The following is a 10816-nucleotide window of genomic DNA, read 5'->3' on the forward strand; positions in this document are numbered from 1 at the left end:
CTGGGTCGTATCATAGCAACCGGTTCCAACAGAACAGAGGAAAAATGGCGACCCCGAGAGAGAAAGACGCAGCAGAATATGTCGAGAAACACAAGATTATTGAACTCATGGACAACATGACCAGCATGCTCCTGTTTTACAGACCCGGTTAGAGTTTATTTCCTTCCCAGTCCGTCTCTCCTGAGCTTTATAAGCTGAATTTCTATTTAGCAGTGGCAAGCTACCAATTGTTCAAATTATCAGACATATGAGAGCAATTATTGAGTTTTTTAATGTTAAGTCCTCTGTGATTTTCAGTTTTCTTTAGAGAGATGTTGATTAACTTTGTATGTCTTTGGATATTGCATTTAAAGTCGAATCTTTAAACTTTGAAAGCTAAATTTCTTCTTGTTCTATACATTTAGTCATCATGAGTAAATAATGATTCACAATATCTTCTATTCTTTTGAGATGCACCAAGCAATTCAGACTTCCTTTGGTCAATTTTAAGAGCTGTAACTCAACTGCTTTGAAAGACCCAGCGGTTATAAAAGAACAACCTTCTGCATGCTCTTTGATAGAAATGAATGTGTTTGAATTTAAAAAGAAAAAAATGAGGGAATCACAAACATTTTCATATTCATGCACCAAACTAAGTGCTTTGTAGCAGGGCCGAGCTCAATTTGCCGCAAATTGAGCTGGCTGTTTGTTCTGTTTGTAGGTGTAATGACAGACTGGAAAATGCTTGTCCTCGGTTTTTGAGGACTGAAGGAGTATGACTTGCAAATTGCGATTAGCAAATTTTCCGTAATGCGCAAAATTACATAAGTAGGCTTAAATTTAGTTCAGACGTTTGCCTAAATATTTTCACACTACCAACTTTCAGTGATTGTGATATTAGCGTGTAAAAGAGGACTGCCTCCCTTTGTTTTGTTAGAATTTAGTTCAACAGCCAATGATTTTAAATACTTATAACTGTATCTGGAATGGCTAAAGAGCATTAAGAAAGCTCCTACCTCTACCCTACTGAACATTAGATAAATAGCCTCTTCTCCACCTGCTGGGTTTGGCCGGGCTCTACTTGGCTCCGGACACTTTTGAGCATTTCAGCGACAGTTTTTGTTGGGGGCCTGCCCGGGGTTCTCCGGCCCTGCTCAGGAGCAGGGTCAAACCGAGTGGACTCCAGCGGAGGTTGACGTGAACACACTACTTCTCAGTGATTGGTCAAGGGGCGAGGAGAAACGAGAAGTCGTGTTTTTCCCCCAGAATGTCAAAGAAAAACTGAAGAGACACAACATTAATATTAAAGGAACAATAAGCGATATTTAACTGCAGTTTTGCGTTATTAAAATCTTTTTGCTGCCCCCGCGATGGCTAGGAGCATAAAGCTCTAAAGTCTAACTCTGTAAGGCAAACTTGGTAGAAGATGAGACAGTTTCGTCTCCCCTCTGGGCTTCTGTCTCTTGCTCTCAATCACGAACACATCCACACATGAAATTGAGTAGGGCTGGTGGAAAAAGGGCTCATGCGTAGAAGCTTAGTCCAATGGAAAGTAGCCAACTTTACATGGACTGGTACCAATTCAGCCATGAAAAGGGTTCCATTATCCAGCTATTACCATGTCAGAGGTTTGGTGACGTGTACAAAAAGTGTGAGACCAAGCTCCTAAGTGTGAGCTCAAGGTGCATCTGCTTTGGACTATACATAGACTGGTGTGTGTATATATATATATATGTGAATATCTATGTATAATTTCTGTCTGAATTTGATATGATCTACAGTGAATTCATATTTGTACAATAAATAAAAGATTGCTGGATGGAGAGTGCATCTCTCCATCCAGGAAATAATGTTTGCCTTGATAATTTAAAGCCCAAAATTGTTAGTCATTAATGCCCATTCTAGGGTATATAAACTGCTAATCCCTGTTGTAAATCTAGAACAAGCCTTTGGGTCCAGTTATCACAGTGGTAGACATTTTTATTTGGATCATTCAGCTGTTGTTAGCCCTGGAACCAGCTTATCTTTTATATGTATATGTTCATTTATGAAGTTGCTAATTGACATTGTAAATCAGACAATATTTTTGTAGTTTTGCCCTTGTAGTTAACGTGTCCGTTGGTTGTGTCTGACAGAGAATCCGAGGGAGTTTCTCATTGAGCAGCTGGAGCAGCTGAAGACGTCGCGGGAGTCTGGTGTCAGAGGTCCAAATCTGTTCGACAACTCCAACCTGGATGCGGTCTTTGGGATATTGGATCCCGCTAATCAAAAATATATCACTTTTGAGCAGTACAAGCAGGGTGAGTGGTGCTGGTCACATTAGGAAGTCTTACAACAGAGATCCGTCATTTAGAACAAAGTCGATTTTTCCCCCCGTTTCACTAAATACATTTAAAGGACTGAGCTATTTGAAATGCCATAGTATTTTTGTTGAACAACTTTTAATTTATCAGTTAACTGGCTTTCAACCATAACCAGACAACCTTGTTTACTTGTGGAAGTTAAACATTTTTCTAAGGCTCTTGACAACAAATACTTGCTTGAAGCTGGGAAAGAAGAAACTTCTTTTATCTATACGGTATCTTGGATGTAATTCATCTAAATTGTACTCATTTAGAAAGTGGCAACAAATATTTTTGTAATATAATTAAAAATAGGTCCTTGTTTTAAATTAAGGTGCTAGCCTGTCTAAATATGTCCTTACTTCTGAATCAGGTTTTGCAGAGCCATTCAGTTATTAATTCATTAAATGATAATAATAATTCCAAGTACTGCAAGTTGTATCATTTCAGTGTGTATGTTATCGCACATTTTACAAAACTGTTTCTCCTCACAGCTCTGACCATGCTCGGCATTAAAGACATCAATGAATGTCCCGATGGTGTGAATGAAGACAGAATATCCCATGAAACATTTAAAACCGAAGCGTAAGCGGAGATTGCAGAGTCCACTATGTCATAGAGTTTTCCATGTATTGCTCTGTGAATTCATTTTGTGTTTTCTTGTTTTTAGGATGGAAGGCCTACAGAGAACTTCAGCAACGTATGCACAGCTCTGAAAGCTTTTTTTTTCTTTCCTCTCCGCTGTGGCCGCTGTCGTATTTTATGTTATTGATGTTTGTTGAGCCATTGTTGCAACAACGGGAAAAATCTTGCCAACCCTGTAGAAAATGCTGATATTCTTTGCTGCATTATTTTCTTATTTCGGTGCAATTTTTATGTCAACAAAAACTCTAATAAACATCCCTTAGCATCTCTTGTTGTCATATAGATTTCATAAACTTAATTGAAAGGATCTTAAATGACTATAAATTGTTTTATTGTAACATTTGTAATGTTGTGCCTGCTAAATCTAATGTTTTTTTCATATGGAAGCTCATTTACATAACTTTGATAAAGAAAGAGCAATTATGTCACGACTATAAGGCTAAATGTAATACTATAAGTTGGCTTTCCCATGACCTACTGGCTATCTCTCTGATGGGGGTTGCATAGTTGTAAAAAAAAAAAAAAACACAAAAAAAAAACAACTAGTATCGTTTAAATGAAACACAATAAAAACAACGTCACCGGGTGTTATAATTTATAATATCTGTGAGTAAAAGTTTGTGAGTTAGATTGCGCAGCGCTGATTTGTTGAAAGCTCACCGGAAGGGGCGTGGTCAGGAAGTGACATGGCCGCCTCCTTCTACGGAGGCTCCTCGCTGCCCCTCGGTGACTTGTAGGTTAAACTAGTTGGTGGTTTCCACGTAAACTTTCGGCAGTACTTTCGGAGACAGCGCCCGGCGGAGCTCAGCATGGGCACCGTCCATGCCAGGGTAAGGCTCGGTCCGCGGGGACGGCGTCAGCCAGGACGGTGACCTCTCCGGGTGTTCAGTGGGACTTGTCTGTCTGTCTGTCTGTCTGCCTGTCTGCCTGTCAGAGCGGCTTCTGGACGGAAAGAAAAGGCCCCGACACGGTGCACCCAGCCAGGTCTAACCGGGCTCCTACATGCCGCTCTTTTAAAGCCCAAGATTATTAACTGCAGCTAGATTGGCTCTGATCTTAACTAATTCATGCAAACACAAGAACAGCAGCTGTTTATGTTTTGAGTCCTGTCGGTGACGATGATACGCAGACCACGCTGCTCTGTTGCTCCGTTGCTCAAAACTCTGAGAGCAGACTATATGCGTAAAACAGTGTTTGAACATTTTTAGCCTGAAACTCTTAAAAAAATCCCACGCTTTATACTTTATAACTAAAACCCACGTGTAATTGTCATGTAAAAGTGATTTCCTGTTGCATACTTTTTTTATTGCACTGTTAACTGTAATAATATTCTACGTTAGCCCCCGTTTTATAATGTATAACCATGGATCTAGTTTTTATTTGAAACAGAAAAGCAACAATTATTCCTACTACAGCAAGTTTAATGTGGAATATTGCTTATTACACTTAAAGTATACCTGGTTACATTGTATTAATTAATTAAGTAATTTTTTTGAATACATTTTTGGTGGTTTTCAGGGGCTTATTGTGACTATTTTTTTGGAATAGCATAAAAATAAGTGGATATAAGGTGTTTAATTACTCTGTCTGCAGCCGCCGCCATACTGCAGTTAGCTGCTTAGCAGAGATGTCCCCCTTTGCTTCAGACTGTGGTTTTAAAACAGTGTTGCCTCAATAGGAGTTTTGGGTGGGCCTTTAGTTTTTCTCTCCATGATTGTCCAGCTACATTTGTCTTTCTTCTAAGTCAGGAGGCAGTGTAAGAAACTTTCTCCCCAGCAGCATGCAGCAACAGGTGGGGAGGGGCAGCGCTGTGTTTCCCTCATGCTCCACACAGCTGGAGAAAACGTGCGTCACTCCTGCACTTGTTACTCCTGGCATCTTCTAAAAAGGACTTTAAACTGTAGAAACTGTGGAGGAAAATTTTAGCAGTTATGAAACAATGATTTAAAAAATCTGGTAACATGAGTTTTGGAATTGGCCTGTTGGAAAATTCAGTACCCGAATCGATGTATTCAAAACACAATAGGTTATCTAAATGAGGGCTATGTGCGTTGTTCATGTTGCCATATGACGTTTGCCTCTGTTGTTGGTGTGTTGCTCAGCCAAACCGTCCTGTCCTGTAGCACCACTAAGAGCAACATGGAGTCATAATAATAATTATATTGGTTCTTACATATTTAGCCTTTTTTGTTTGATAAAACACTGTGTGCGCTTTTGGCGGGTTCTAATTGCGTTTCTCACATTTTGTTTCTGTAGAGCCTCGACCCTCTGCCCATGCACGGGCCAGAGTTGGGTGTCCAAGCAGATGACATTGAAGCTCCTGAGATTGAACAGCAGCCTAGGCAAGAAGTTCTTGAAAACAAAGATGTAAGAATGTCCCTATTTTTAATTTTAAGCTCTGTTTGGTGTTTTAAAAAGTGTGGATGCCTTGCTTTATGACCATGTAGTACTGTGTATTAGTTCCTTGCGTTTATTTATTTTTTAATTATTATTATTTCCCTGTTAAATTTTGCTTTGCATGTGCGTGACGTCTCAGACTGTTTCTCTTGTCCTTCAGGTTGTCGTTCAGCGGGTGCACATTGACGGACTCGGCAGAACCAAGGAGGACCTGTTGAGCTATGAAATCGCAGAAGTGTTCAGGGCAAAAAACCTGATTGACGTATGTCCACTTTTTTTTCCCACAGCACTATTTAGTTCTTGTTCGGTCCTTAGATGTTAGGCGCACTCTGTGACATACGCAAACTTCAATTTATGACGCAGGTGATGCGAAGGTCTCACGAAGCTCGACAGAAGCTGCTGCGTCTCGGTATTTTCAGAAAGGTGGAAGTCGTTATCGACACCTCGCGAGGTAGCGTCCGTCACCAGGGCAACGCACTTTTGTTTGGAAGAATTTGATTTACTGTAGAAAAGCGGTGTAATAGCTCGTTTCCTGTTGCCTTCAGGTGAAGATGCCCTTCCTAATGGCCTTGACGTGACCTTCGAGGTCACTGAGCTGAGGCGTTTGACAGGCAGCTATAACACTATGGTTGGAAACAATGAAGGAAGCATGGTAGGTGTTTCAAGCAAAGTTAACCTTTATTATTTTCTCACATTTTGTCTCTTGTTTCAGTACTTTCGGCTATGCTGAAAGTACTAATTTTCCTGTTGAGCTTTCACTTTCTGTTTTTTCAGGTACTCGGACTCAAATTACCAAATGCACTTGGTCGGGCAGAAAAGCTGACATTCCAGTTCTCTTACGGCACCAAAGAGACATCCTACGGACTCTCCTTCTTCAAACCCCAACCAGGAAACTTTGAACGCAAGTAAGATACAAACAGCTTCGGAAAAGAAAATAGTTTTGGGATCAAACTAACTCAATGTGTACATGTGAAAATAATGTGCGCTGTCATAGCTTCGGCAAGCGTTCTCTCTATCGCTCAAATATGTGTCTTTTACATTTGCAAAAAAAAAAAAAAGTCAGTTTGAAGCAGATTTTTTTCCTGGTCTCAACTAGGGGTCATAAAGGTGTTGATGCCTTCTCCCCACTTGCTGACTTGCAGCAATATAGCAACTGGTGGTAGAGGGGCAGCGTTGCACTACTATGGTTTTTACAGCTTTTCCAGTCACTGCCACTTTCTCTGGCATCTCATTAGTAGGACTTTAAACCGTAAATACGATATTATTAGAGGTTTCCGCAGGGTTGAAATGGTAACATTTTAAACCTCGGTAGAGCTTGATGCTGAGACCCGGCTCATGCCTACTCTCAATAACCAAGTGGTTGGAAAATCCTCAGATGGGTAGACACCTGTCTTACTTGTAGTTCCTTACTCAAGGAGCTTGACGTTTAAGAAAATCTAAGCCATAGAATCCAGGAAGTCCTGTATTTATTCTGCAAAAGAACTCCAGGAGAACGTCTAATTTTGTCTTTCCTTTTTACTTACAGTGTCTCTGTTAATGCGTACAAAGTAACAGGTCAGTTTCCATGGAGCTCACTAAGAGAGACGGATCGAGGCGTCTCTACAGAACTTAGTGTAAGTTCTTCTGTTTTGAAAAGTGAAAATGTTGCTTTTTTTCTTCTTGGATATGGCTGAATAAATAAGGGCTTTCTTTGAATATTGCCATTAATCAATAAAATGAGGGGGAAGGATTTCCAACACTGGGCATACAAATGTAATTTAAACTCATTGTCTAACTAAGCTGGACTTTGTTTCTCCACTAATGCCTTGCGTCAGTATTTACTAATCTGATTTGGTCAGTAAATGCCTTGTTCGTCTTTCACACATTCATACAGAACTTCCTGTGCTGTAATGAAGGAAAAAGTGTGTCGGGGGTCATACTGCAGGCTAATTTACTCTTGCAGAGCTCTAATAACGTCTTATTTCAAACCTAACACTTACAGTTTCCTTTGTGGAAGACCAACCAAACCCTCAAGTGGGAAGGTGTGTGGAGAGAGCTGGGTTCTCTGGGTCAGACGGCCTCCTTCGCCATCCGTGAGGAGAGCGGACATTCCCTCAAGTCTTCCCTTTCGGTAATTGTCTTCTTTCTGATATCGAAACACTTGTAAAATTTAAAGCAGAGTTTTTCACAGTTTTAACCCAGTTTTCATGACTATCTTTTAATGAAGAGATTTAATTTAGCCAATTTAGATGATGTTTTCAAGTAGCAGAAAATGAGATATCTAAGAAGAAAAAGCAAATAAAATGTGTTTGGTGCCTCTCTTGTGTCGTTTTGTTTTCCAGCATGCTATGGTCATTGATACCAGAAACTCCTCCATCCTGCCGAGGAAAGGTGGATTGCTGAAGATTCATCAGGTCTGGTCTTCACGGAAAAATTTGCAATAACTTCTTAGTTGCTACTTAATAACAGTGTGACGGATCTTGCATATAGCATTAATGTTTTGTGCTTGTGTAGGAACTGGCTGGTTACACCGGGGGTGACGCCAGCTTCCTGAAGGAGGACTTTGAGATTCAACTCAACAAATCTCTCATTTGGGACTCGGTGAGGTTCAACATTTGACTCTTCATCCATTATTTAAGGATCATCATCCAGTCAATACATTTTTTTGGGAAAGGTTTGATTATTGCACAATAGGATTTAAATATTTCGTAATTGTATTTTTTTGTGGTGTCAAAAATCTCTGACCAATTTTTTTTCTTCTATTTTTCCTTTGTTGCTACACTTAAATGTCTTGGCTCATTTAAAAAAATACATCAGAGATAACCAGGGTTAATACAGCTCTTTATTTTTATTTGGTTCATCTTATCAGAATACAATCACTACTCTGCGGTTTAAAAAACAACAACTCACTTTTTAGCAGAGGTTCTGACTAAATGGAAAAGTCACAAAAAAACGGCCTGATGCTTTATGTTTCAATACACAATTTATTGACACTCTTATCTTTTCATTCAGGTTCTTTCTGGCTCATTGTGGGGTGGCCTGCTTTTACCCATTGGTGACAAGCCAACATGCATTGCAGACAGGTACATAAAAGCACTGCATTTACAGAAAGGATTATGTGCATGTGGCTGTGCAGCGAGCACCAGAGCTTGTAATTCTAATTTTATGCAGGTTTACGGCCAGACACGTTTCTGACAGAACCAGGTCCACATTTCTCAGCTTATTTCTTACAGCTTTATACACCGCCTGGAATTTAATTTCAACAAATTTCCCCCTCATTCAGTCAGCTATTCACTCACCCATCCAGTGTTTTTGCAGGTTTCATCTTTAAAGCATGTCATCGTCATGTTTTCTTCTTTATTTATGCCCTTGTTTCTATTTATACAGCTTTGCCTTAACTAAAGCAGAGCTATGGTAACGACATGCATCACATATTGTGACAAATCCAGACAGAGATTTGTTAAGGCGACAGCCACCTATTGTATAAAGGTGAATTACACTGAAAACAAACCTGCAAACAAAAACAATAGAATAAAAAACACGTTACAGAAGTTTTTTGATTAAATTTTACATCAGGGTTTGTTAAAAAAACACTTCAAAGTTCAAAGATCAATTGAATAAAGTCATTAGACACATAAAGAACAGAAAACAATATAAAGTGTATTATTCTGTGTCTTTGCTAACCTCCTAGGTTCTACCTTGGTGGCCCCACCAGCATAAGGGGGTTTAGTATGTACAGCATGGGCCCACAGAGTGAAGGTAAGACATGACCTTTGTTTAGCTGCTCATTGCTCAGGTGGAAGTTGTTTTTCTATAATGCTGTGATGGTGATATTACTGACATGACAGGGGATTACCTGGGAGGCGAAGCTTACTGGGCAGGAGGCCTCCACCTCTACACACCTCTACCCTTCAGACCTGGCCGGGGTGGATTTGGTGATCTCTTCAGGACCCATTTCTTCCTTAACGCTGGAAACCTTTGTAACCTCAACTATGGTGAGGAGGCAAAGCAAAGCTTGAATTTGGCACGCAGACTTCAGTTCCTTTTTTTCTGTTCTGGCTGAGATCCCATATTTGCTTTTATCAAGGTGAGGGGCCTCGGGCACATTTGAGGAAACTGGCAGAATGCATCCGCTGGTCATATGGATTGGGCATTGTGCTGCGTTTGGGGAACATCGCAAGGCTAGAACTCAATTACTGCATTCCCATGGGAGTCCAAAGTGGAGACAGGTAGGACCTTTGCACTTTTGTATTATTTTAAAGTTATGAAAAAAGCCTACCCAACATAGTTATTATTATTATTTTCATTATTATTGTCATTTGGAAAATAAAGGTATGATATTAACTAGTTACATAAATATTTTTGTAATAAATGTATAGCTCCTAGAAATCTTGATGACCTTTAAAAGATAAAAGTATAATAATTTAAAATGCTGCAAATAAATTAATTTTAAAAGGATTGTTGGGGGAGATGTAAAAAAAAAAACATTGGGTATTTTCCCTATTGAACGAATTAATTAAAATTTGGGTTTTCTAAACAATTTTCTGTGTAAGATTATGTTTCTGCAATAAAATAATTTAAAGGATAATAGAAGGATTTTTGTATAAATTTACGAGGAATACCAACAAATTTTTACCTGACGATATATGTTGAGTAGTTCGTCTACAGAATACTGTCAAATGTTTTGATCAAGTTATGGATTCTGAAAAGGAATGCAGTCGTGTGTTAAAATGTTTGAGATATTATCTGGCTTGCTTTGATTTAGCTCTCAGGACTATTTTCTGTTTTCCTTGCAGGATATGTGATGGGTTCCAGTTTGGAGCAGGAATTAGATTCTTGTGAAGGTGCTAGCCTTTTATCAGTTGTATTCAAAGTTTGCTTGTACAGTATTGTTGGAAAAACTTAGCTCAATAAATGTCTCATCAGACTTTAATTTGTGATGCATCTTTTATTAACTTTTTGCAGTGAAATGAGAAGAAATGTGTTCAGAACAGTGTGTGGAATTAAATATTTATTTATTTATGTATTATTATTATTATTATTATTATTCTGTATTATTATTATTATTATTATTATTATTATTATTATTATTATTATTATTATTATTATTATTATTATTATTGTTGGGTCTTTCTGCATGGAGTTTGCATGTTCTCCCTGTGCATGCGAGGGTTCTCTGGGAATTCAGCCTTGTGATGCACTGGCCCATGTCAGGAGTTTTCCATGTCTCGCGTCCAATGACCGCAGGAGGTTTTGACTGTTTTTGGCCAGCTTTTCGCTGCTCTTTAATTTATAACTAACCTATTTTTCTATCGATTTAGCTGCCATGAAAACAATCCCCTCCTTGTTTTATAGATTGAATTCTGTATTAACATGTGGATGCACAGAAACAGCAAAAATACTAATAAAAGCGATTAATGCCACACCACTTTGTTTAGAGCAGGAGTTGATTTACCATCAAGTAAATGAAACAT

The 10816-nt window shown here is 39.0% G+C and overlaps 2 protein-coding genes across 2 annotated transcripts; both read left to right on the forward strand.

The window, feature by feature from the left end:
• Window positions 1-6: 6 nt before the first annotated feature.
• si:dkey-42p14.3 (EF-hand calcium-binding domain-containing protein 10) lies at window positions 7-3233 on the forward strand. The gene is made up of 4 exons (XM_012862449.3): window positions 7-147; window positions 2115-2279; window positions 2816-2906; window positions 2992-3233. The coding sequence occupies exons 1-4, from the start codon at window positions 45-47 to the stop codon at window positions 3035-3037; spliced, it is 405 nt and encodes a 134-aa protein (XP_012717903.2). The 5' UTR covers window positions 7-44; the 3' UTR covers window positions 3038-3233.
• Window positions 3234-3622: 389 nt separating this feature from the next.
• On the forward strand, window positions 3623-10275 carry samm50 (SAMM50 sorting and assembly machinery component). The gene is made up of 15 exons (XM_012862524.3): window positions 3623-3796; window positions 5223-5333; window positions 5524-5625; window positions 5727-5814; window positions 5909-6015; window positions 6138-6268; window positions 6889-6976; window positions 7345-7473; window positions 7685-7756; window positions 7857-7943; window positions 8355-8425; window positions 9034-9101; window positions 9191-9337; window positions 9430-9571; window positions 10139-10275. Exons 1-15 carry the CDS (start codon window positions 3776-3778, stop codon window positions 10182-10184), a joined length of 1410 nt encoding a protein of 469 aa, XP_012717978.2. The 5' UTR covers window positions 3623-3775; the 3' UTR covers window positions 10185-10275.
• The last annotated feature ends 541 nt before the right edge of the window (window positions 10276-10816 follow it).

This window comes from Fundulus heteroclitus, chromosome 2 (genome assembly GCF_011125445.2).
Source record: "Fundulus heteroclitus isolate FHET01 chromosome 2, MU-UCD_Fhet_4.1, whole genome shotgun sequence".
NCBI classification, from domain to species: domain Eukaryota; kingdom Metazoa; phylum Chordata; class Actinopteri; order Cyprinodontiformes; family Fundulidae; genus Fundulus; species Fundulus heteroclitus.

Excerpts from the sequence above, each read along its gene's own strand:
- si:dkey-42p14.3 (XM_012862449.3), top strand. The coding sequence starts at position 45 with ATGGCGACCCCGAGAGAGAAAGACGCAGCAGAATATGTCGAGAAACAC. Across the intron at positions 148-2,114 it reads GCTCCTGTTTTACAGACCCG|AGAATCCGAGGGAGTTTCTC; the intron begins GTTAGAGTTTAT and ends TGTGTCTGACAG. Across the intron at positions 2,907-2,991 it reads GAAACATTTAAAACCGAAGC|GATGGAAGGCCTACAGAGAA; the intron begins GTAAGCGGAGAT and ends TCTTGTTTTTAG.
- samm50 (XM_012862524.3), top strand. The coding sequence starts at position 3,776 with ATGGGCACCGTCCATGCCAGG. Across the intron at positions 5,815-5,908 it reads CGTTATCGACACCTCGCGAG|GTGAAGATGCCCTTCCTAAT; the intron begins GTAGCGTCCGTC and ends TGTTGCCTTCAG. Across the intron at positions 9,572-10,138 it reads GGAGTCCAAAGTGGAGACAG|GATATGTGATGGGTTCCAGT; the intron begins GTAGGACCTTTG and ends TTTTCCTTGCAG.